We start from the raw sequence: 25,382 nt of genomic DNA on the forward strand, positions 1-25,382 counted from the left end.
ATTATTATACCCTTACCTTTCACCTTAGAATCAATTTATTGGCTCCAAGGTAGAAGAGCTGTAAGGGCTAGGCAATGGGGGTCAAGTGACTTGCCCAGGGTCACACAGCTAATAAGTGTCTAAGGCCAGATTTTAACCTAAGACTCCTGTCTCTCATCCTGGCTCTCAATCCACTGAGCTACCCAGCTGCTCCCTATTTTCTTTCTTAAAACAAACAAACAAACAAACCTTTACCATCTGTCTTAGAATTGATGCTAAGTATCCAAGGCAGAAGAATTTAAGGTAAGAGCTAGACAATTGGGATTAAGGGACTTGCCCAGGGTTAGGCAGCTAGGAAGTGTCTGAGGCTACATTTGAACCCAGGATCTCTTGTCTCTAGGCTTGGCTCTCTATCGATACACTGTGCCACCTGGCTGCCTAGGTCTCAGGCTACTTACTCACCTCTCTAGAATCTGTGATTTGATGGCTCTTTCCTCTCCCTCACAGTCAAATGGGGGCCAGATCCACAAAGTCATGCCTTCATCTTCCTCTTCCCTGTGCCAATATAGCCACTGCCTTAGTCCAGGTCATCATCATTGTGCTTTGGAATAGCCTTTGGACCATCTGCTTCCCTCTACGTTCTTCTGTTGCCTTTAAACGGTTGTCAAAATAATCTTTCTAACACAGAAGAAAAACAACTGCTTGATCTCATGGGTCAATGGGGATATGATTGGAGATGCAGACTCTAAACAATCAGCCTAGTGCAAATATTAATAATATGGAAATAGGTCTTGATCGATGACACATGTAAAACCCAGCGGAATTGCGCATTTGCTATGGGAAGAGGGTTGGAGGAGGGGAGGGAAAGAACATGAATCATGTAACCATGGAAAAATGCTTTTAATTAATTAATTAAATAAACTTTAAAAAATAATCTTTCTAAGACAAAGGTTTGACCATGTTATTTCTCACACTCAAAAACTTGGCTCCCACCGTCTCTGGGATACAAATACCATTGAAAACCCTTTATGGTTTCACAATGATTGGCTTTTCTGGTTTTATTTCACATTATGCCTCCCAGTCAAACTAGATAACTACCTGTTTCTTGTTCCCAACTTGTTATCTTCTCCAACTTGGACAAGCTAGTCCCCATTGCCAAGACTTCACTCTTCTAACTCTTCCTTCCAGTTACCTTCTCTTCATTCAAGATTCAATTTACCACCTTCTCTATGAAGCTTTCCTTGATTTTTTTTAATTTTAAACCCTTAACTTCTGTGTATTGACTTATAGGTGGAAGAGTGGTAAGGGTAGGCAATGGGGGTCAAGTGACTTGCCCAGAGTCACACAGCTGGGAAGTGTCTGAGGCCCGATTTGAACCTAGGACCTCCCGTCTCTAGGCTTGGCTCTCAATCCACTGAGCTAACCAGCTGCCCCAGCTTTCCTTGATTTTTTTTGTCAACTGGGAGCATTTTTCTCTCGCATCTCAAACCCCCCAAGAATACTTTGATTTTTCCTTTGCTCCCATTCCCCACTCCATCACTGTATTATGTTGTTGCTGTTAAGATGTTTTTCAATCACATCTGACTTTCTGTGACCCCATTTGGGGTTTTCTTGGCAGAGATACTGGGATGGTTTGCCATTTTCTTCTCCAGTTCATTTTATAGATGAGAAACAGAGGCAAATAGGGTTAAATGACTTGCTCAGGGTCACACAGCGAGTGTCTGAGGCCAGATTTGATCTCATGAAGTTGAGTCTTCCTGACTTCAGGTTTGGCACTCTATCCACTAAGCCACTCACTTCTGTGCCTGTCACTGTATTATTCTTGTTGGTAAATACTTAAGGAGACCAGTAGATTGCATTTTCCAAGAGGGCTAGGACTATTTCGTTTTTCATATATATATATATATATCACCACAGAGCCATGTGCACTAAAAATATTTCTTGAACTATATGAGGAAGACTGACATATATTGGCCAGAAAAGGGCTATCTGAAGACTAGGATTATGGTGGCTTTTCCCTATTGGTCAGTTGAGTAATCCAGGAAAGGCCAATTCAGTCAGTCTGGTCTGCTGAATTGATAAAGTCTCTACTGTGTTGCTTTCTGTATCCAGCCCAGACACAAACTCCTTTACTACTTCCAACCCTCACAGCCACTCTGAAGACAGAGAAGGGAACAGCCAGAGAAAAGGAAATCATTCTTAAGTTCTTACTGTCTGATGGAGATTTCTATACTTTTTATATAACTATATATAATTTTATATTTGATATAAAATTATATATAACATATAAAATATTATATACTTACATAGTATATAATATAAAGTTATATAAATATATATATATATTTAAAACCTTCACTTCAATACTGTGTATCGGTTTTAAGGTAGAAGAGCAATAAGGGCTAGGCAATGGGGACTAAGTGACTTGCCCAGAGTCATGCAGCTAAGAAGTATCTGAGGCCAGATTTGAACCCAGGATTTTCCGTCTCTAGTACTGGATCTCTATCCACTGAGTTATCTCCCTGGCCCAAGATGGAGATTTCTGAAAAAGCTTTTCCTGAAAGCATAAGTCCATGTAAAAACCAAAGGCAAAAGAAAGAGGCATTTGCCCTAGTCTTGGAGCCAAAAGAGATTTGTCACCCTTTCTATTAATAGGAGCTGGAAAACCAGCTTATGGGAAGAAGTTGACAGTTTTTTTTAGGTCTTGAGTATCCCAAGTGGGTTAGGACTTTCAGAAAATACTCAAGACCTTGTTTCAGTTCTACCAACTAGTCATTTCCCAGGGGGCTGATCCTTTCTACTACCTGAGTAAGAGGGAAGGATTGAGCTTGCAAAGAAATCTTAGGAGTCAAAGGGACAATAAATTTCATCACATCATAAAAATATTAAATAATAATAATGATAATACACAAGGTACCCTAAAGAGTTAAAATCACTTTACCTTTGTTAACTAATATCTCATAACAATCCTATAAGGTATATATTTTAATATTTATAGATGAGGAAACTGAGGCAAACAAAGTTTAAGTGACTTGACCAGGGTCACACAGTAAGTGTCTGAGTGGGAATTTGAGCTCAGATCTTCCTGATTCCCAATCCTATGCTCTTTCCACTGTACCACCTAGCTTCTCCTAGACCAATTTTCCTCTAGTACTGGAATCCCTCTCATAACTTCCCTGAGAGGTCAACATCCAGTCTCTATTATTGATGAAGAACTTGCTACTTTTTCATTTTAGAATGAGTATAATTGGTAGGGAGTTTTGTAAAATGGGATGCAATCAGTCTTTCTCTTAAGCTATTCATCAATACTAGTCCCTCCCCACCCCAACCTCCCCGGAACCAAGGAGAAGCCCTGAGTCTATGAATTGGGAAAGACCTCAGGGGCCATGAATCTACCCAACCCTGAACAAGAAACTCTACTATGACATATCCCACAGATAGTCATCCAATCTTTATCTGGAAACCTCTAGTAAGGAAGGCAGCTCCTTCTTTCTCCTGAGGTAGCTCATCTTACTATGGGATAGCTCTGAGATCATTTTCTTTATATCAAAGCTAAATATTTCTTTCTGAAACTTCTAGTCATTGTTCTCAGTTCTGGGTCCAAGGCAGAACAACTCTAATCCCTCGTCTACATGAGAGCCCTTCAGCTTTTGGAAGACAGGTATCACATCCCACTCAAATCTTCTCTTCTCCAAACTACATATATATTACCAAGTCCTTTAACTGAGTCTCATTTAGTGCCATCCCAAGGCCCCTTTACCCATCTTTGCATGCTCTCTATCTTACTCGTGTCCTTCCCTTTCCTCCTCCTTCAAATAGGTGATGAATCTTTAAAAAAAACCTTTTAGAGATAATTTTTATTTACTATTTTCTCAATTATGTGTAAACAAGCATTTAACATTACTCTATAGTATTTTTTGAGTTTATATTTTTCTTTCCCTCCCTCTCCTCTCCTTGCCTTGAGAAGATAAGCAATTTGATATAGATTTTATACATGTAGCCATTTAAAACATTTTCATATTAGTTATGTTGCAAAAGAAAACACAAACTAAAAAAAAACCCAACCCCAAAATAATAAAAAAGGTTTAAAAAGTATGTTTTGATCTGCATTCAGTATCTGCCAGTTCTTTCTCCAAAGGCAGATACTATTTTTCATCATAAATTCTTTGGAATTGCTTTGGAATCATTGAACTGATGAGAACAGCCAAGCCATGCACAGCTGATCATTGTACAATATTGCTGTTGCTATGTACAATGTTCTTCTGGTTCTGCTCATTTCACTTTGTATCAGTTCATGTAGCTCTTTCCAGGTTTTCCTGAAATCATTCTGCTTAACATTTCTTATAGTACGATAGTATTCCCTCACAATCACATACCACCACTTTTTTTTCAGTCATTCTCCAACTGATGGACATCCCCTCAATTTCTAATACTTTGCCACCATGAAAAGGGCTGCTATAAACATTTTTGTACATATAGGTCCTTTTCCTTCCTAAAAGGTCATACTTAGAACAGAAAACACAGGGCTCTAGATGCAGTCTAACTAGGACAAATTGGATAGAAAGACCTGAGTTTAAATCCAACCTCAAACACTTACTAGCTGTGTGACTCAGGGCAAATCTCTTGACCTCTGACTGCCTCCGTTTTCTATCTGTAAAATGAGACTAATAAAGTCTACATTCCAGAGTAGTTGTAAAGATCAAATGAGATAATGATTGTAAAGTGCTTGGCACAGTGCCTGGTACATAGTAAGCACTATATAAATATTAGCTATTATTATTGTTTGGGGCAGCTAGGTGGCACAGTAAATAGAGCATCAAGTCTAGAGTCAGGAAGACTCCTCTTCCTGAATTCAAATCTGTCCTCAGACACTTCCCAGCTGTGTGACCCTGGGAAAATCACTGAACCCCATTTGCCTCAGTTTCCTCATATGTAAAATGAACTGAAGAAGGAAACGGCAAACTACTCCAGTATCTTTGCCAAGAAAACTCCAAATGGGGTCAAGAGGAATTGGACACAAATTGAAAAATGACTAAACGATGACATTATTATTGATTAAAATGGGACCATCACTTCCCTACATCTGAACATTATGTTTTTCTCAGTGTAGCTTTAGAGTGCTGTCCTTGGGCTGCCATCTCATATTCTTGACTTAGATTCAACTTAAAGTTGACTAATACTCCCAGGCATTTTTCAGATGAACTTCTGTCTATCCTCCATCTAATACTTATGAAGATGACTTTTTTGAACTCAACTGTAAGACTATATAGCTATCCCTTTCATGTTTTATCTCATGTATGGGTCAATGACACAGCCTGTGGAGATCTTTTGGGGAAAACTAACAATAGAGGAGTAAGTCAAATCTCCCTTTCACATAACTCATTGAATATTTGGAGATGGGAATCTCGCTGTTGCCTTCCACACCACCCAGTCCCAACCTGCTCCCCTTCAGTCTTCTTTTTTCAAAGATAAAAATTCCCAAATCTTTTTATGTTTCTTATTTAATGTAATTTCAGACCCCTCTCATCCTAGGTCATTCCAGTTTTAACATCCTTCCTGAAAAGTTGTTCCATATATAAATACCACACTGCTAGCTCAGCAATCTTGTGCAGCCCAGAATCCTGAGGAAGGCAAATGGTATAGAGGAAGAACAGAATGGAGGTCCTGGCATATAAATATTGGTTGGTATGGAGTTTGGCATAGTGGAGAGACTTGGAGTTAGAAAGATCTGGATTTGAATCCTGACACAGGTCTTTACTGCATTGATCCTGGGCAAATAGCTACTTCCCTCAGCCTCAGTTTCCCTATCTGTAAACATAAGTTCACTGCAATTACGTCACAAGGTTGCTTTGAGGATCGAACAAAATAATAAATGCAGAGTTCTCCTTCTGGTCCTCCTGACAGTCTGTGTCTCTCCTTCACATTTAATGTGAGAGAATGTTTCTTTACAAGTTGATTTCATCCTTTTCCTCTTTTCCCCGAATCAGTTTTTATTCTGTGCCTTTCTGCAACGAGACTGCCCACATTTGAAATGTGGCAGTAGCTTATATATGTAAAGCCCTTTGCAAATCTCAAAGCTCTATATAAATGTTATCTATTATTGTTCTTCTGGGCCCTACAAGGCAGGACTGGCAACAATGCATGGAAATTTGAGAAAGGCAGATATAAGCTCCATGTAAGGAAATACTTGGAGCTCCTAAGAGATGGAATAGAGGCTGCCTTGGTGGTGGTGGTGATGTTGGGGGTGGTGGTGGTGGTGTAGTCTCCATCTCTGGGGCCATTCATTTGGAAGTTGGATCAGATATAAATTTATGATTCTCTGATCACAATGTTTTTGGGAAAAACAGACCAGATGACCTCTAAATTTCCATGAAACTCTGAAATTCAGAGTGAGATTCATCAGCAGATGTCTTTTTGATGGCGGGATGTAATATGGATTCCAACGGCTTGGTGGTACTCTTTCCAAATGAAGTTAAATGATGGGCTCTTTTCTAAGAATCAGGAGGCTCAGGGTTTTCCAAGGGAACCTCCAGTGCTCCCCAATGCTGACATGGAGACTTCTCCATTCTTTAAACCTTGACTTTTGGGAACTCTACAATCAGGTCTTTGTACTAACCTCTGCTGAAAGCTCTTTTCTGCTTAGCAATGGCTGGAGCTGGGGCTGGTTTTATTTTTTTTTTTAATTCTTTTCTTTCTTTTTTATTTTTAAAAAATTCAATAAGGAATTCACATTGATGTCACTTTATGCAAAACTAGATTCATCTGTCATTGTCTACTGTACCTTCAGGCTCTGTTAAAAATTTTTAAAAATACATTGTTTTGTTTTTTAAAGGAATATAGTGACATCTTTGGAAATCTCCAGCATAAGCAGATCACAGCGTAATGCATTGCCCTAAATCACCCTGCAATTAGCCATGGTCAGAAATTGCAGAAGAGGATTTTACGGCTGTCCTGGAGATGTGGAGAATCATCTTACATCCTAAGGACCGAGTCACCCCTACTCCCCTGCCTCCCATAGCCCATGTCACACAGTTAATTGTGGTTGGAAAAACTGAAGATGTTAAGTTTGTAAAAGAGATAGGTGGGATTTTTATTGCTTTTTGGAATGACCGGTCATTTTGTGTCCTCCTCCCAAGGGATGTGGTAACTATTTCAAGTTGCTTTTTTTTTACACAAGATCCCTTTTATATGTGATGCCAAAGATGTCTGTGAATGTTCTGATGGAGGAATGGGCTTCCATGGGGGAAGCTTTCTTGGAGAAAGGAGGAGGATAAAATAGGATCAGAGTTCTGACTTGCAAAAAAAATGTTTGCATCACTCAGGGAGCTTTCTGAGTCCTCCCTTGAGCCAGTCATTTTTTATGATTCCCTTTACCTTGTCAAATCTACCTCCCATCCCTATCTCATACTACCTGATGATTTAGCTCTCTGTTTTTTTTTTTTAATGATCCTTACTCTTGGAATCAATATGGTGTATTGGTTCCAAGGCAGAAGAGAAGTAAGGGCTAGGCAAAGGGGGTTAAGTGACTTGCCCAGGACCACATAGTTAGGAAGTATCTGAGACCAGATTTGAACCCAGGACCTTCCATCCCTAGGCTTGGCTCTCAACTCACTGAGCTACCTAGCTGCTTCCTTCTCTCATTTTAATCCCAACTCAAATGTCTCTTTTTTTTTTTTTTCTGGGAAGTCTTCCTAGCCTGACATCTGAAGACTTGGCTTTGAATCACACTTTCAGCACTGACTAGCTATGTGACTATGGCAAGCTGATTAATCTTTCTGACTTTCAGTTTAGTGGAAGTACAATCTACAAAATAGGCGAAAGAATACTGGTATGAACTACCTCCCAGGGTTGTTGTTGGGCAAAGTGATGTTGTAAACTAAACACACTATAGAAATAGAAGTTATTGTGATTCCCCAAGTAATAACACTGACTCTGAACTCTCTTTTAACCTCGGTCCTCTCAGCAATTTTATATGGCATATTCATTTATATACATATATATTTAAATAAAAATATATATTTAAACCTTTAGTTGTCTAATCCTTAAGGACAAAGTAAATAGGGTTAAGGACTTGCTCAGGGTCACAAAACTAGGAAATATCTAAGGCCAGATTTGAACCTAGGGCCTCCCAACTCCAGGTCTGGTGTTCTATCCTCTGTTACCTAGCTGCCCCTGAGGATGACTCTTACTCTCATATATATTAGGACCCAACATAGGAAAAGTTGGGCATGCACTGCCAGTTGTGCTATCCAGCCTGGATTTCAACCAGAAATCCAGTGCCATGGTGACAGGAAGACCATACATAGTCTATTCCCAGTTTCTAGGAATTTATCTTTCGGTCTACTTGTTTTGATAATCTAGAATTCAATTTTCCTAAAAGCCTTCTATTGCTTAGTATCCCAAGGCAAGAAAAGTTAATAATAACTCACATAAAATCCACTGAGGCACCTAGCTGTCCCACAATATTCCTTTATGTATTTCGTTGAAAATTGTTCTTAAGACTGTGTCCTGTTTGGGTTCTGTTCTTTATGAAAAGGGAGCTCCCTGAAGGCAGAAACTATATCCATGAATCTTCTTTCTCTGTTTCTTTCCAAAGGCATGAATGAATTGCCTGGATGAGTATGAGAGAGGGGATAAATAGCAAGGCACATACCGTCATATAAAATGAACAATACACTACTACCACCGCCAATAGTAATACTAGCTCACATTTCTATGTGCAGTCCTGTGCAGTGGATGGAAAGCCAGCCTTGGACTCAGGAAGCTAGATCTTTGGTTTATATCTTGCCTCTGAAACACCCTGTTGGTATTGGGCTCTTGGTGCCCTGCCAACTCTCTGAAACTGAGTTATATAGAGGAGAGGTTGATTCCCATTGGTATAATGAGTTTTCCTTAGTGAAATAACAGCTTCACTCCAATCTCCCCCAAACATTCATTCTAATTTCTAATTTCTAAATACTAAAAACAATAAGTTTTTTTAAAAACCCTCACCTTTCTTCTTAGAATCAATAATGTGTATTGGTTCCAAGGCAGAAGAGCGGTAAGGGCTAGGCAATGAAGGTGAAGTGACTTGTCCTGAGTCACACATCTAGGAAGTATCTGAATAAGTTTTTTTAAAGCATTTTATATACATTATATTATTTGATCCTCCCAATAACTCTGGGATGTGGGTACCATTTTACAGATAAAAGAGGTTAAGCTAGGAAGTGCCAGAGAGAGACTTTAGACCATCCACTACACTATGTTGTTGCTCAGTGAGCCCATATGGAACGCTGCCCAGTTTGTGCTAGGCAGGGTTATGGAACAGGGTTGAGGATTGGCTTTTCCCTCTGATAGACCATCTTCTGAGCTTCTCTCATGTCAGTTAAAATTTGATAAGTCAGTTTAATGCCTGCTATAGCAGCTTGGGACCAAGGCACCATTTTACTTGTTCTGCTGTTATCTGGATAGGTCAGTGGAGATTGGTTGTTTCAAATAATGATTAATATTGTCCTATCCTCTTTCAGCTACCTTCTTCCACCTATCTCCAATGCGAACAGGTCAAAAATGTAAATATGGGTCTCAAATGAATTAAATATTTAATTTAATTTAATTTGATTAACTAAATATTTCTATAGCATTCTTCACTTCCTTTCAAATCATTGGCAAATGTATGAACTCATACTCTTTTTGATATACCCTTGAGGGAGGCCAAATATTATTATCCCCATTTTATAGAACAGGAATCAGATGTCAGCAGGTAAAGTGACTTGCCTCCAAGGTCACATAGTAATAATGACACTAGGATCATTGCCTGGCCTTCACAGTATCTTAGAATTAGAAAGGATCTTAAACATGGTACAGTCTTCTACTCAACATAGTAAAAAATTCCTTCAAAGTGGTCATTCAGCTTTGCTTTCCTACTTTCATTGAGAGAGGGCAGGGGGACTCACTACTTGCTGTTACATTCTTTCATTGTTAAAAAGTTTGTCCTTTTGGAAAATTCAAATTTCAGTTGTTTCAGTCAAGTCTCACTCTTTCTGACTCCATTGAGAGTTGTTTTTTTTTTTTTTGGTGAGGATACTGGAGTGGCTTGCCATTTCCTTCTTCAGTACATTTTACAGATGAGCATACTGAGGCACACAGGGTTAAGTGACTTCTCCAGCTCACATAGGTAGTAAGTATCTGAGGCCAGATTTGAACTCAGGAAGCTGTGTCTTCTTGATTCCAAGCCCCCTTTTCTATTCAGTCCTCCATGCAAACCCAATTCTACTTTTCTGTGAACTACCAACAGCTGGTCTAGTTAAGCCCTCTGTAGAAACACAGAACAATGTAAATGATTGCGTATGATGCCATGATAAATAATTGTATTTAAAGACAGTTATCATAGTCCTTTTAAGTCCTCCTTTTCTGACTAAAGACTCCATCTGCCCTCATTTAGTTCTCATAACGTGGTTTTTCTCATCATTCCATAACTTCTAGATTTTTTTCTCTCTCTGTCAACGTCTGCCTTAAAAGCATATGGCCCAAAGTGGTCAGTTAGGTGGTCAGTAAATTGAGAGCCAGGCCCAGAGATGGGAGGTCCTGAGTTCAATCTAGCCTCAGATACTACCCAGATGTGTGGATAAGTCACTTACTAACCCTTATTGCCTATCCCTTACCACTCATCTGCTTTGGGACCAACCAATATACAGAAATGATTTTAAGACCAAAGTTAAGGGTTTAAAAGAAAGTATAAGGTCCAGAACTAGACAGAATACTCTAGATGTGATCTGACCAGTTAAAGATACATTGGGATAGGCGCCCCACTTATTCTGGACACCATGATTCTAATAAGTTCCATTTCCTCTTCTAGAGACTACTATGACTTTGTAGAAGAGGTCCAGTCTCGCCTAGTGCAAGTTCTGACAGCAAGTACGACTCATCTGGAAGGCAATATGGTCCCTGCTACTGATGGACAAATTGACCAAGAATCGGGTCATTGAAGGATGTTTCTGTCCATGACATCCATGCTACTAAGGCATGGAGAGATTGCAGTATACATTGGTGGAATGGTACCCAACATTGCTAGAATCTTTTTAAGAGCAGCTGATGTAATATTTGTCTTTGTATCCTTTGACTGAAGTGAATCTTCTGGAGTATCGAAGACCATTTCAGAGTTTGGTGGGTCTTCAGCACCATTAATGACTCATCTTGAATCTGTGGTCAACAGGAACTTCCATTAGTTTTTTTCACTTGAACATCTGTCAAGCCAAGTATCCCCCATCTTGTACTTAATGTGATTGATTTTGCTTAAACCAAAGTGCAAGGCCTTACATTTATCCCTATTAAATTGTGTCTTGTTGCTTTTAAATTAGAGAAAGCATTTATTAAGGCAACTAAATAGCACATTGGATAGAATGCCAGGTCTAAAGTCAGGAAGAGCTGAATTAAAATCCAGTGGCAGGTACTTACTAGCTATATGACCCTGGGCAAGTCACTTCACTTCTGTTTATCTCAGTTTCCTCATTGGTAAAATGAGGATAATAATAGCATCTACCTCCCATGGTTTGCTGTGAGGATCAAGTAAGATAAAAATTGTGAAACCTTAGATTAGTGTCTGGTACATAGCAAATGCTATACAAATGTTATTATTACTGGCTTACTATATGGCAGAAATTGTGTGAGGGCTGGGAATACGACTATAGTTATTTCTTCCATTTTGTGGAGACTCAGGGCATGGTGCCCCCACAATTTGGAAAGTCCATGTAAAATTTTTTGGCCCTCCTTTTGTACTAGAGAAGCTTGAATTTTTTCTTTTTCTTTTATGGGGTGTTTATAATACCTTATTGTAAATTTTGAGTTATGTATGCATTTGAGTTTCCAATTTTTTTCCATGTCATCTGCTGACCTTTCACTGCCATCTGCAGTTTCTGCAAAGCTCCCCCCCCAAATTCCTATTAATTTCTTATGTTTACCTTTAAGATATAGAAACTGTGATGGGGAAAGTCGCAATGTGGAAGGGATAACTGTACAAGCAAAAAGAAAGACAGTTCTTGCCCTCAAGGAGCTTATATTCTCCTGAGGGAAGGCAGAAAAGACACATGAAAGGGAGATGAAAATGGGGGGCAAAGTGGAAAAGTAGTCTGGGATATTCAGGGCTTAGGTAGGTTAACAAGTATGGCTGGTGGAGGCATTTCATCACATGGAAATTCTGGGAGGAACTGACTGATCAAAGGAGGGGGCAACAAGGGCAGACTTGTCTCCAGAATGAGAGGGCCATTGGAACAGAAGTGGGAAGGTAGTCTGGGGAGTCCAGATTGGATCCAGGTTGAGCCCATGGTTCCGGTATGCCAGGAACAATTTTAATCTTGATTCTTGTATCAAAAGCATCAGTGTTAGTCCTTCTGGTTCTGTTTTAGTTGCAGTTTTGGTAAGCATGCCGTGTGAGTCTTCATTAAAGTTGGTGATAAAATATTTAACAGTACAGAGCTAAAGACAGAGGCTTATGGCATACCACTAAGCACCTTGCTCTAGTCAGAGGTTCTTAATGTTTTGGGTTTCATGGATCCCTTTGGAAGTCCAATGAAGTCTATGGTATCCTTTCTAGAAGAGTGTTCTGCATAAAATAAAATATATATACTCTTCCTTGTCCACAATAATATCACAGAAAAGATGAATGAGTCACACATGACCAAGACCTGGAAAAATCATTTAAAAAATGTTGGGATGTAAATGACTAAAATAATTCCAGGCTTAAGACAACGGAGGAATAAAAAAGTGATCTTTGAGGGAAATGATTAACAAGGAAAAGATAAATCCATGAGAGATTTACCTATCTTAATGTTAAAATAAAGGTATAAAATGGCTTTTCCTTGATTGACCACTATAGTCATCCTATAAGAAATGGAAACTGGCTTATTTTGGCATGACTTCTTTTCAGTAAACCCATTTGTATGTGTCCTCTTTAAACATAAGATCACTAGGGAGTTTCTTGTGAAGCTACATCTGTATTTCTATATGTTTCCTCCTTTTTTCTTCATTTGTGATTGTTTTAATTTCACTGTCAGAATTTCATTTTTAGAGCCTCTCCTTAGTCATATTTTTTTTCATAGATCTGGCGTTAGAAGGGACCTTTGAGTCCAATTAGTCCAAATCCCTAATTTTACAACTGAGAAAGCTGAGGTTAAATACTTACCAAAGGTCGAACAGGTAGTAAATGTAAGCAGCAGGATTTAAGCCCAAGAATTCCCATTCTGCTTCCCAACCTTTTAAAAGATCTGGTCATGGGATTACAACCATTTTTTCCCCTCTTAATTTAAAAAATCTGGTTTTTAAGGTCCAGGGTATCTAGTTTCCTGAAGTTTGACTCTGACCAGTATTTTTCCTTCATTATTATAAATTCCAAGACAGGACAGTTATTTTCCATTAGGTCTCCATCACATCTGCCTCAGTAACTGGTTCTTCCTTGGTCATTAGAATGAAATCCCAAGAAGTGATTCTTTTCCTTGTTTCCTCTTTCAAGTGATGGGATCATCAGCAAGTTAAGTGAAAAAATTCATTTGATATTCTATCCTCCTCCCTAGAGAAAACTAGATTTACAGAAGATATCTGGGTTGTTGAAATCCCCTTGCCCCCTGTCATTACTGATAGTTTATGACCTTTATTATGCAAGCATCACTCAGAGTTTTCACTGGTTGGTATATAATAGACTCCTTTAACAATATTATTTCTAGTTTACTCTCCTTTTATTCTTACTAAAATGAATTAAAGAATTATATAACCAAAGAATTATAGTCTTAGAGTTTAACCATGTTGTGGACCATCTAGTTCAAGCATGAAATTCTTCTACTACATATCTGTTAAGCAGGTGCTCAGAACAAGAATTTCAGTGATGGATATTAAGATATCCATTTCCATTTTTTGACCACTTTAATTCTTAATGGACTACTCTATTCTACTGTCAAATTGTGTGCCTCATTGTACTACAAATATGACCTATGCTTTATTGCTTTTATTTCACGATTCATTTTCTTCTCTATGCCTGGAATGCCACCCCCTTTCTAAACGTTTTAATCCTAACCACTTGCCAAGACCTAACTCAAATATTATCTCCCCATTAAAGCTTTCCTTTTGTTTATACTTTTAAAAATTTTAATATTCATTTTAATTTAATTTTTCATGAACAAAAATCCATCTTATCTGTTTCCTATCCCCAATGGAAAGAAAAAGCAAAACAACATCCTTTTAAACAAATACACGGAGTCAAGCAGAACAAATTTCTACACTGGCCATATGCCCCAAATTGTGCTCTTAGTGTCTCAAAATATGCCACGAGCCCATCACCTCTCTATCAAGAAGTGGGTAACATGTTTCATCACATCTGGAATCATGATTACATTGATCAGAATTCTTAAGCCTGTTGAAGTCTTTGTCTTTACAATATTTTTGTTGCTGTGTAATTTTTGAAAAACTTGGCTTTGCTCATTTCACTGTGCATCAGATTATCATATTTCTCTGAAACTGTTCCCTTCGTTATTTCTTACAGCACAACAATAGTCTATTACATTTAGCTATCTAATCTATTATCCAACCATCCATCCGTCTATCCGTCTGTCTGTCTGTCTATCTATCTATCTATCTATCTATCTATCTATCTATCTATCTATCTATCTATCTATCTTTCAGACATTCCCTAGTTCATGAGCACTCCTGTAATTTCCATTTCTTTGCCACCACAGAAAGAACTACAAGATATATTTTAAAAATATATCAATCCTTTTCTTTTTCTATTGATCTCCTTGAGGGGTTGGATGTATTTGGGTCAAAGGATATGCCCATTTTAATAGCTTTTTTTGGATACGGTTTCAAATTACTTTCCAGAGTGATCAGACCAGTTCACAGTTCCACCAACATTGCATTAATATACCTGTTTTCTCACAGCCCTGCCAGCATTGTTCATTTCCCCTTTTTGTTATGCCTCCAATCTGCTGGGTATGAAGTAGAACTTGCCCTTCGCATGCAGTTGAAAATTAATTTTCCTTCTTTGGAGCTTGCAGAGAAGGGTGTTTAGGTTTCATTCACTTGGTGATAGTAGTATAGTAGTATGTATTTATCATTTTACACGTGTCCCCTTGCTATATAATACTCATAACAAGAAAAGCAATGAAGTATAATGGAAACAATGCTTGGCTTGGAATCAGGAGAACACAAATAGGATCATATAGGATGGGCAAGCATGGATAGACATAATCTATATCACTGGAGGAAACATTCAAATTAATATGAACCCAGATTTATCTGAGTATTTGAGTATTATTAAGCAGCTAGGTGGTACAATCGATAGAGCATTGTCTTAGAGTCAGGAAGACTCATCTTCCTGAGTTTAAATACAGACTCAGTCACTTACTAGATGTGTGACCTTGGGCAAGTCATTTGATTCTATTTGCCTCAGTTTCCTCATTTGTATGATGAGATGGAGAAAGACATGGGAAACCACTTCAGTTTCTTTGCCAAGAAAACCCCAAAATGGGATCATGAAGAGTCAGACACAACTGAAATGGCTGAACAACATTAAGCTCAATGAGCTTATGTTCATTTATTTATATGTTTACACTTATTTATATATATCTCAATATATTCATATATATATCTCAATACATATCAATATAAAAATAAATATATTTTGTATATTTATATATCATCACATAAACCCCAATGCTCAGCACTACTAGAAGCCTACTAGAAGGCAGCTAAATGAATGGACACATACTCTTTCACTACATATTCACTAGCCATAAGTCTCATCCTACCAAATCTGAGTGACATCCCAGTATAGTAGAAAGGACAGCTGGTCTTGGAATCAGGAGGACCTGGGATTTAAATCCTATTTCTGACTTTTGCTGGCTATGCATCCATGGATAAATCACTTAACCTAACTGCCTCTAAAGGAAGATAATCATGCCTGCAGCACCTATCTTAAAGAGTTGGTATGAGGGCCAAAGAGGATAATGTATAAAAAATGCTTTGAAGATCTTCAGTGTCATATAAATGCCTACTGGAAAAAAATTATATATTTTTAAATTTTTTTATATCACATTTAACATGTCTGATAGTACATGCAATATTCTATAGTTATAGCCCCCAATTTCTGCAATGGAGGGAAGATATGCTGACAATTATTATTATTGGCTTTACTTAATAAGCCATGTTTACCAAATGAATGCTGGTTTATTCAAAGACCAAAATTGCATTAACATCCCAACTTGTTTATTTCCCATATTCTATACACTAGCATTTAGGTATTTCAAGCCACAAATGCTGTTCCCAGTGTGTTTTCTTATTTTCTCCTGAGGATTACAGGGCTCCTCTTCTACCTTCTCAAGTCTGATTTTGCCTTGTTCTTGACACAAATGTGATGTTCCATTCTCACTGAGCTGATCTGTTCCCAGATCTCATGCTGCCCATTCTCATCCATATGCAGTTGTCCCTCCATGTCTGCAGTGCATTCCTTTCTCATCCTGACTTGGTGAAACCCTCACCCTTCACATTCCAGCTCTGGTCCCCCAGCTCTGATCCCACTTCTAAGAAGCCTTCTCTTACCCTTCAGCTGAAATCGATCTCTCTCTCCTTAAACCTTCTTAGAGAATGTTGTGTGGATCTCTTCTTTGCCCTTCTCACATCCCACTTTGTATCATATTGATTTGGGTATGACTCACATTGTTGTTGTTGTTGTTGTTGTTATTGTTGGCTAGCTATTTCCAGCTGTGTCCTACTCTTCCAGATCCCATCTGGGATTTTCTTGGCGAAGATACTAGAGTGGTTTGCCATGCTCCTTTCCTAGCTCATTTTAAAGATGAAAAACGGAGGCAAATGGGTTAAGTGATTTGTCCAGGGTCACAACACTACTGGTATGACTCACAGAACTCCACAGTCTCAAACTTGAAGGGACCTCAGTAGCCATCTGGTTCAGCTCATATCATATCTTAGAAAGGATCCCCTCTATGTTGTATGACAAGTCAAAACATCATCCCACAATGTCATTGGCCCTCTTTGAAAACAAAGAATGACCGCCATCAAGTCAGATATGACAAGTGACCATATAACCTCTGATAGAGATCTTCAACGAAGGGAAAGCCACTACCTTCTCAAGTAGCCCATTCCAATTCAAAACAGCTCTAATTGTTAGGAAGTTTACCATTACTTTGAATCTAAATTTGCTTTTTTTTCAATATCAATCAATCAATAAACATTTAGTAAGCATCTACTATGCACTAAGTAATATTCTAAGCTGGGAGTAAATACAAAACAGAAAAAGACAACACCTGCCTTCAGGGAGCTTACAATCTAACCTACTGCTCTGCATTTTGCCATCCGGAACCAAAAACAGCAAATCTAATCCCTCTTCCATATCACAGACCTTTAAAGGCTTAAACACAGTCTGTAAGATCCCATGTTCTCTAACCCAGAGTCTTCTAGTCTATAGGTTAAGCATCCCCACATGCTTAGTCTGATCTTCATATATCAAGGATACAAGGCTCTTTAGTATTCTAGTTGCCCTTCAGTTAATTGAGGTCTCTTAAATATCAGTCTAGAACTCAATAGGGTTCTACAGATGAAGTCTGCCTATGGCAGAGGACAGCAGGCATCTTGCCTCCTTGTGACCAAGATAAGAAGAGATGATTCTTGGGGCCAAATACTACTTTTCATTTCTGTACCTCTAGCTCAGTGATTCCCAAAGTGGGCGCCACTGCCCCCTGGTGGGTGCTGCAGCAATCCACAGAGGCGGTGATGGCCACAGGTGCATTTGGGGGCAGTGAATAACTGTAAGGGGGCAGTGAGTAATATTTTTTCTGGAAAGGGAGTGGTAGGCCAAAAAAAAAGTTTAGGAACCACTGCTCTAGCTTCTAGTACGATGTCCTACATCTATTAAATGGTGCTTAATAAAGGCTCATTGAATTGAATTTGTAGCCCCAGCACCCAGCAGAGTAAATTATACCTAGCAGACAATTAAAATATTTGCTGTTTGTTGTTGAATGATATTTCTGCATCTCATCTATTGTTCATCATAAACATTTTTCTTCCTTTGCTTAAAATGTCCACTTACGTCTTCAATTCATTTTAAAGTTTCAACTCTAATGGCTTGTTTGGTGCTCAGTTTCATCAGAGAACAAAAGGAAGGGTGAGTTGAGAAAACTGCCTTGGAATGGCTGGTCCTGCCATCAGAACATGGAAGAGAAGGATTACAAGCGATGGGGGCAAGCATGTAATGATCTGCCCAGTTGTGTCACAATAGAAAATTCTCTATTATCGTCAGGTGGATTATAAACTTGGTGACCCATCTGTAATATTTTTGGGTTTGCTTCCTGCTGGACACAGATTCGGAGCTTAATTGATCTTTGTGGTGTCCTAGAGGGAAGAAGGGCATCTGGAAAGGAAGGCAGCAGAGAGGTATTAATTGCTTTGGTTATGGTCCCAAATGTCAATTAGGGAGTGGACCCAGTTGTCCTGAATCTAGTCTTAAATCTGGATCAGCTGGGCTAATTTTGGGGGCAGGAGGGACTTTTTCTATGGCACTGCTGCCAAGGGTGCTGTGAGTCAGCGTTAGGACTCAGGACAGGTCCCAGCTGTCCACAATACCCACCTATCTCCCCCCCCCCCCTTGTGCAAATGACCACCTGCCTTCCTTTACGAGAGTCAGGAGAATAACTTTAATGGTGGTGAGGGTTAGGGTACAGGGTAGGAGCGTGACTTTTTTTTAACCCTTATCTTCTGTCTTGATATCAGTCCTAAGAAGAGTGGCAAATGCTAGGCAATCAGCGTTAGATGACTTGCCCAGGGTCACATAACTGGGAAATGTCTGAGCCCATACTTGAACCTGTTTTCCTGTCTCTAAGCTTGGTGTTCTATCCACTGGGTTACCTACCTGTCCCTGAGGATGGCTCTCACCCTTATACATATCAGGACCCAAGATGGGCATAACTGCCAGCTATGACAAGCATCCAAAGTTCAACCAGAAATCCAGTGCCACTGTGACAGGAAAACCATGCATAGTCTATTCACAGTTTCTAGAAATTTGTCTTTTGGACTTTTGTCAACTTTTGATTTGTCAACTGTTTTGATTAATCTAGGATTCAGTTTTCCTAAAAACCTTCTATTGCTTAATGTCCTGAGTCAAGAGGAGTTAATAATAACTCACATACAATGGAGAGAAGGAGGTTGTTATTGTAAAGAAAGTAAACTCTAAAGTGATATTTGTGTGCATATGGGAAGGAGCTGTGACGTCTTCTCTGTCAGTGGTGTAGGAAATGGTGTGGGAACTCCCTCCACCATTCCCTTCCACAAGTAAGTTAAGACCTAGGAAACTGCCTGAGGTAGACAGAAGTTAAGTGACTTGCCCAGGGCAACACAATTAATAAGTGATGAAGGCTGGAATTTGAATCCGGGTCTTTCTAATTTCAAGCTCTGTATTCTATATGATAATATAATTCTATTATTATTCTATACACTAATACCAATTAATATAAATAATAATAGCTAGCATTTATATAGTACCTACTATATATCAGACATTGCTAAACATTTTAGAACTATCTTACTTGATACTCAAAGCAACTGTGTGAGGTAGGTGTTACTATTATTCCCATTTTACATTTGATGAAATTGAGGCAAACAGAGGTTAAGTGAATTTGCCCAGTCACACAGCCAAGAAATGTCTGAAGTGATTGAGAAATAGTTAACAGAATCAATAAAAATATGTTAAAAAACAAGAAAAGGGGGCTTAAATTCTATTAGTCTGTATTCAGTATGTTTTGGTTCCGTCAACTCTGACAATGATTCTCAGTGAACAGGATGGCTATTCCCTGCTCTACCCAGAAGTCTCCTCCTTGTGTTTTCACATATATTTATTCATTCAACTAGTATTTATGATGTCCCTACTATGTAAAGAATTACTCAGCTCTATAAAGGGCAGCTGGTTGGCTCAATGAATACAGTACTGGGCTTGGAGTTAGGAAGAACTGAGTTCAAATATGGCCTTAGACATTTATTTTTTTTCTATTTCTCATTTTTATTGTTATTCTGATGAATGACATAAAATTTACCTTATGGAGAACAAAACATCAGAACTGCTTGCACTTCTATCATCTTGCAGCATGAGGGAATTCATTACGCTTACTAATTCTTAGACATTGACTAGCTGCATGAGCTTGGGCAAGTCACTTAACCTCTTTTTGCCTTAATCTTCTAGAGAAGGAAATGGCAAACCCCTCTAGTATATTTGCCAAGAAAACTCCATGGACAGTATTGGTGTGCTTTTGTCCACCAGGACAAGATGAGTCAGACATGACTAAGCAAGAACAAGGAGGGGCAGAAGATAAAAATTTTAGATAATAGATGAAACAATCTAATTACTGCTGATCGCTTCTCAGCACCTCAGTTTGTTCATCCAGAGAATGAGGAGGTTAGATGAGATATGAGATATGTTCTCTGATAGAAGTAAAATTCTCTTATAATGTAGCTGTCCATTTGAACTGACCTGGTGTCCTGGAGACCAGCAGACAGGCAGCACTTAAAGGGGAAAGAGTGACAGCGGAGCTCCTGCCAAAGAGGAGAAAGTGGGAAAAGGACTGGAAATCAGGACTTTTGAATCTGCTGGATGGTGGCATTGAAAATCTAGCCCAAACCAGCAGCCAAACTACCAGTTCAGCTAGTTGGAGAGGCTACTGTTTCCGGGTGACTCTGAAGAGTGCCCTGTTTTATTTAAATACCCCCTTCTGGGGTGTTTAAGATAGGGGGAAGGAAGGCTCCAAGCTCTGTTTCACTTCTGTTCACACTATTCCCAAGTTATTCTGAAGGCCTTTCTTTAGGGGATGGCACCTGCCTTGGGGTCAAGGATGAAGAAGATCCAGATAGAAATCAGATCCCTCATTCCAGATCCTGCTGGGTGTAAAATTTCAGCCTTTGAAAATTTGAGACTAGAATATAAGCTTGTAGAGGGCAGAGACTATTATCAGTTTCTTTCATTTTTGTTTTTGACTATTACTATTACCATATTCTCCTGCACTAAGTGTTTTCTGAATGAAAATGGATCACAGTTCACTCATGCCTGGTTCCTAGGCGTTGGTTTATGGGAGAATGCCCTAGATTGGCCCTGTGCAATCATTCAGATGTATTTATGGTCTCCTTGAGGTAGCAAGGCTGAAGCCAAATGGGCTTCCATTAAGAAAACATGGATGTGGTGAACGCATTCCCTTGATTTTGTAATGGGAGCAGTAGCAGGAGGAGGCCAGGACTGGCCATTCCCTCTGGTACAGACCATATGGCCTGGACCCCAAGCTCTCTGTTCACTTGGAAAATGGGACACAGCTCAAGGCCTGCTAGGAAAGTAAATATTTCCTTCTGGGTTAAAAATAAAACTCATCTGTCTCTGTTCCCCTGACAGGAGCCCTAGAGGCCGTTTGGGAGAAGCTGGGCTTTTTCTTTTCCTTTATCGGCATTTTATTTCATCCTGCCCTTTTTGGTACCATTAAGAGGCTTTGAACGAGGCCCCTTCTCCCTTGTGTTTCAGAGCTCTGTTCAAACCATTCTGTAGCTCGGGGACTGGAGGGAGGGGAAGGAGATAAGTTAATGAAGATTTGGGCGACTGCGGCCAACCCAACTGCAGTGGAATGGGAGTTCTGTTTGCAAATATAACATTCCCCTCAAACTTGGAGCCTCCCCTTTCCCCCAAAACTACCTACTGTACTCTGGACTGTAATTACTATTTTGGTTCCATTTTACAATGTTAATTAAAATCACAGAACACCCCCCCTCCCCATTGTTATAACTAAATATAAAGAGATAATTTTCAAGTCACGTAGCAGTGGGGACAGGGTGTATGTATGTGTATGTGTGGGGTTGTGGGAGATGGGGGACTGTGGGGCTAATATGTGGTCTCTCTGCCTTCTTCTTGTCTTAGAAGTTATACTGATATTCCTTCTCCTTCTCCCTCAACACCAATTTTCTTAATAACCATTCATGAAAAAAAAAGATGCCAGGATTTCAAAGGAGACAGGGAGGTGGGGCTGGGGGAGAGAGGGAGGCCCAGATAAAGGATCGTGGGTGGTGAATACAAGAATTTGCCAGTTTGGGAGCACAACAGGAAGAAGAAATGCCCATGTGTATCTTTTCTGTCTAGAACTTGTATTTTTTATGTATTTCTTTTTTTTCTTTTTTATGGAGGAAAGGGAATGAGGATATAAAATCACCAAGGGTCTCCTATGAACTATAGAGCCACAGAATTAAGGCCTTATCTTTCCATGACTCCCATTCGGAGTAGCCAAGGGGCTGCCATTAGAGGAAGGAGAGGGGAGGAAGGATTTTTAGGGCTCAAGAATGTCTCTTATCCAAGATAATATGGCGGCAACACAACTACCCACTAGAACCATTTCCATATTTCCTCCAAGAATGGAAGCTGTAAGAAGGCAAGGAGTCAGACTTCTTTGGGTGAATGCAGGAGCCAGAGTAGACTGGGCCTTTAACAAGAATTGGCTGTTATTCAGTAATAATGAGGATGAGAGAGAGAGAACAATAACCTACATGGGAGCTGATGATGAGATCCAATTTCTAGGACTAAGGAGCGATTAACCAAAAATATTCCTCACCAGGCCTTATAGTGCCAAAGAGTAAATATAATTATTCTTAATCAATACAAGCCCTTCAGAGCTAATGGCCTTCGTGGGCTTAATTGTTCACAGCAGTTGGGGATCAGAGGATGAAAAGAACAGAAGAGTCATGGGTTCTTCTCCTTTCATCTGAAAAGAGCCAGTAGGAGCTCCAGGAGATTGCTGGAGGAGAAAGCTGGATGTAGAAGTTGGGTAAGGAAAGATGGACCCAATTTTCTCCAAATGGATTGGAACAGAAGTGATGGTTTCGCTACTTGCCCTAGCCAACAGATTTTACATATTTTCCTAGTCTTTCCCAATCTACCCAATCCTTACTTTTTTTTCTCTCCTTTTACCTACTGTCTATAGCCCAAAGGACCTTTTTCTGTGGACTGAACATCCTCATCACCATCACTTTCATCGCCATCACTGTCGTCATTGGTAGCTAGCATTTATTTAGTTCTTTAAGGTCTCCAAAGCATTTTACATATGTTGTCTCATTTGTTTCTCACACCAAACCCACGAGGTAGATGTTATTATTATCCCCATTTATTTCAGGACCCGTGATACACAGAGGCAGAGTCACTTGTCCAGGGTTCCATAGCAAGTGTCTGAAGTAGGATTTTCACTCAAGTTTTCTTGACTTGGGGTACACACTCTATTCACTGGGACACCTGAGGCGCAGCTCCATTATGTGTATGTGTGAGGGGGTCAGTGGGTCCATCTCACTTGATTTCTTTAAGAGGGCAGGGTCTGCCCTGAGTAATCTTCGTTGTCTTGTCTATAATGATCAGCCTGGGTGCTTGGCTTAACAACTCAGTAAGAAAAGTCATTTAACTCCCCCCTAAGATTAACCCAAATCTTAGGGAACAGAATGATGAAGTGATCCACAGCCTGGCTGCTAGTCCCACTGTAACCTCCTTCTCACTTTTTGGAAATTGGACCTTGGCTTGTTTTTTGTAACTAAGATTCTGTCTGTTACCTCATTCCCAGTAATTGGATCCTGGGGCTCTGTGCCTAGGACTGGAGTCCTGTTCCTGAATCCTGGCTCCTTTGGTTAATAATAGTATGGAGTTCTGCTTATAACAGGTATTTTAATGTCTGTTGAATGAATCAATGGATGAATAAATGGGTCCTTGCTACCTTTTTCATGAGCAGCTAGGTGGTGCAATGGATAGAACACTGGGTTCCTCTTCCTGAGTTCAAGTCTGGTCCCAGACACTTACTAATTGTATGACCTTGGGCAAGTCATTTATCCCTCTTTGCTTCAGTTTTCTCATCTGTGAAATGAGCTAGAGAAGGGAATGGAAAACCACTCCATGATCTTTGCCAAGAAAGTCCCAAATGGGGTCAGGAAGAGTTGGACACAGTATTTGAAATAAAATACCATCGTCATGCCTTTCTAACACTAATCATCTTCTTGTTTAGACTTTTGTTTAATGCCTACTGCCCTGACTCTGTTGAACTTATTGAGACCCTATAAATACTAGGATCACATAATGGTCATAGATTTATTATTATTGTTAATAACAATGATATTATTAATAATTATTATCTTCACAGAATTATGTAATCTCATGGGAAACCAAAATCTATATTTTGTTGTTTTTGTGGTTCAGTCATTTCAGTGGTGTCTGATTCTTCGTGACTTCATTTGGGGTTTTCTTGGCAGGTAGCTGGAGTAGTTTGTGGATTTTCAGATGAGGAAGCTGAGGCAAGTGACTTGCTCAGGGTCATACAGCTAGTAAGTTAAGTTACTTGCCGCCAGTCATATAGACAATAGATATCTGAAGTCAGTCTTCCTTATTTCAGGCTCAGGACTCCATCTACTGCACCACCTAGCTGCCTAGAACACAGCAGATGTTTAATAAATACTTATTTCTTCTCCTCTACTTCACAGAGTTGCTGTGAGGATAAAATACAGGTAAAGGGCTTTCGTAGACCTTAAAGTGTTAAATAAATGCTTGCTATTATAATCATAGTAATAATAATTATCATTATTATTGTTATCATCATCTGGGAAGCCAAAGAGGGAAGTCATAACTAGTGAGTATGGTGGGATCACAGAAGGTTTCCAGGAGGAAAAGGCAGTGACCTTTGTGCTCTTTGTGCTGAATTTCTTTTTTAATCCTTCTCCTTCCATCTTAGAATCAATACTGTGTATTGGCTCCAAGGCAGAAGAGCGGTAAGGATTAGGCAATGGAGGTTAAGTGACTGAAGTGTCTGAGGCCACATTTGAACCCAGGACCTCCCATCTCTGGACCTGGCTCTCAATCCACTGAGCCACCCAGCTGCCCCCATTTGTGCTGAGTTTTAAAGGACGAATTTAATTCTTTAGCCTGATTTGATAAGGGATCGAAGCTATTCCAAGGGAATAGGGTGAGCAAAGACATGGAAATAGAGGAAAACAAGGTGGCAGGATGTGCATGAAGGAAAGAAATAAGTAAGATTAGGGAGAAGGTGGTGCCAGACTGTGCAGGACTCTGAATGCCAGGCTAGAAAAGCTGAACTTACTCAGTGGCCAACAAACCAAACACAGAAGATTCCCGAGAAAACACCACATAGAGGACAGAGTGGAGGAGGGAGATCACGAAGGGAGGAGTAATCCAGGAGGGTGGACATGTGTGATGGATCAGTTAGAAGCTGGTAGGGAGCATGGAGGAGGGGAGAAGGGGTATTGGTGTTGGTGGTAAAGGGCAAGGAGGTGGAAAGAAGGGGTATTGGTGGTGGAGGGGCAGGGAGAGAGGGGGTATTAGTGGTAGGGGGCAGGGAGGAGGGGAGAAGGGGTGTTGGTGGAGCATG

At 39.6% G+C, this 25,382-nt stretch overlaps 1 protein-coding gene across 2 annotated transcripts in view; it reads right to left on the reverse strand.

The window, feature by feature from the left end:
* The window catches only part of KCND3 (potassium voltage-gated channel subfamily D member 3), a 329,902-nt gene that overhangs the window by 117,037 nt on the left and 187,483 nt on the right, over nucleotides 1-25,382 (reverse strand). For both annotated transcript variants that reach the window (XM_044672326.1, XM_044672325.1), the window contains exon 6: nucleotides 9,814-9,829. In XM_044672326.1, coding sequence (XP_044528261.1) covers nucleotides 9,814-9,829 — 16 coding nt within the window. The remainder of the gene's footprint in view (nucleotides 1-9,813; nucleotides 9,830-25,382) is intronic.

The sequence above is a fragment of the Gracilinanus agilis genome, chromosome 4 (assembly GCF_016433145.1).
Source record: "Gracilinanus agilis isolate LMUSP501 chromosome 4, AgileGrace, whole genome shotgun sequence".
Taxonomy (NCBI): domain Eukaryota; kingdom Metazoa; phylum Chordata; class Mammalia; order Didelphimorphia; family Didelphidae; genus Gracilinanus; species Gracilinanus agilis.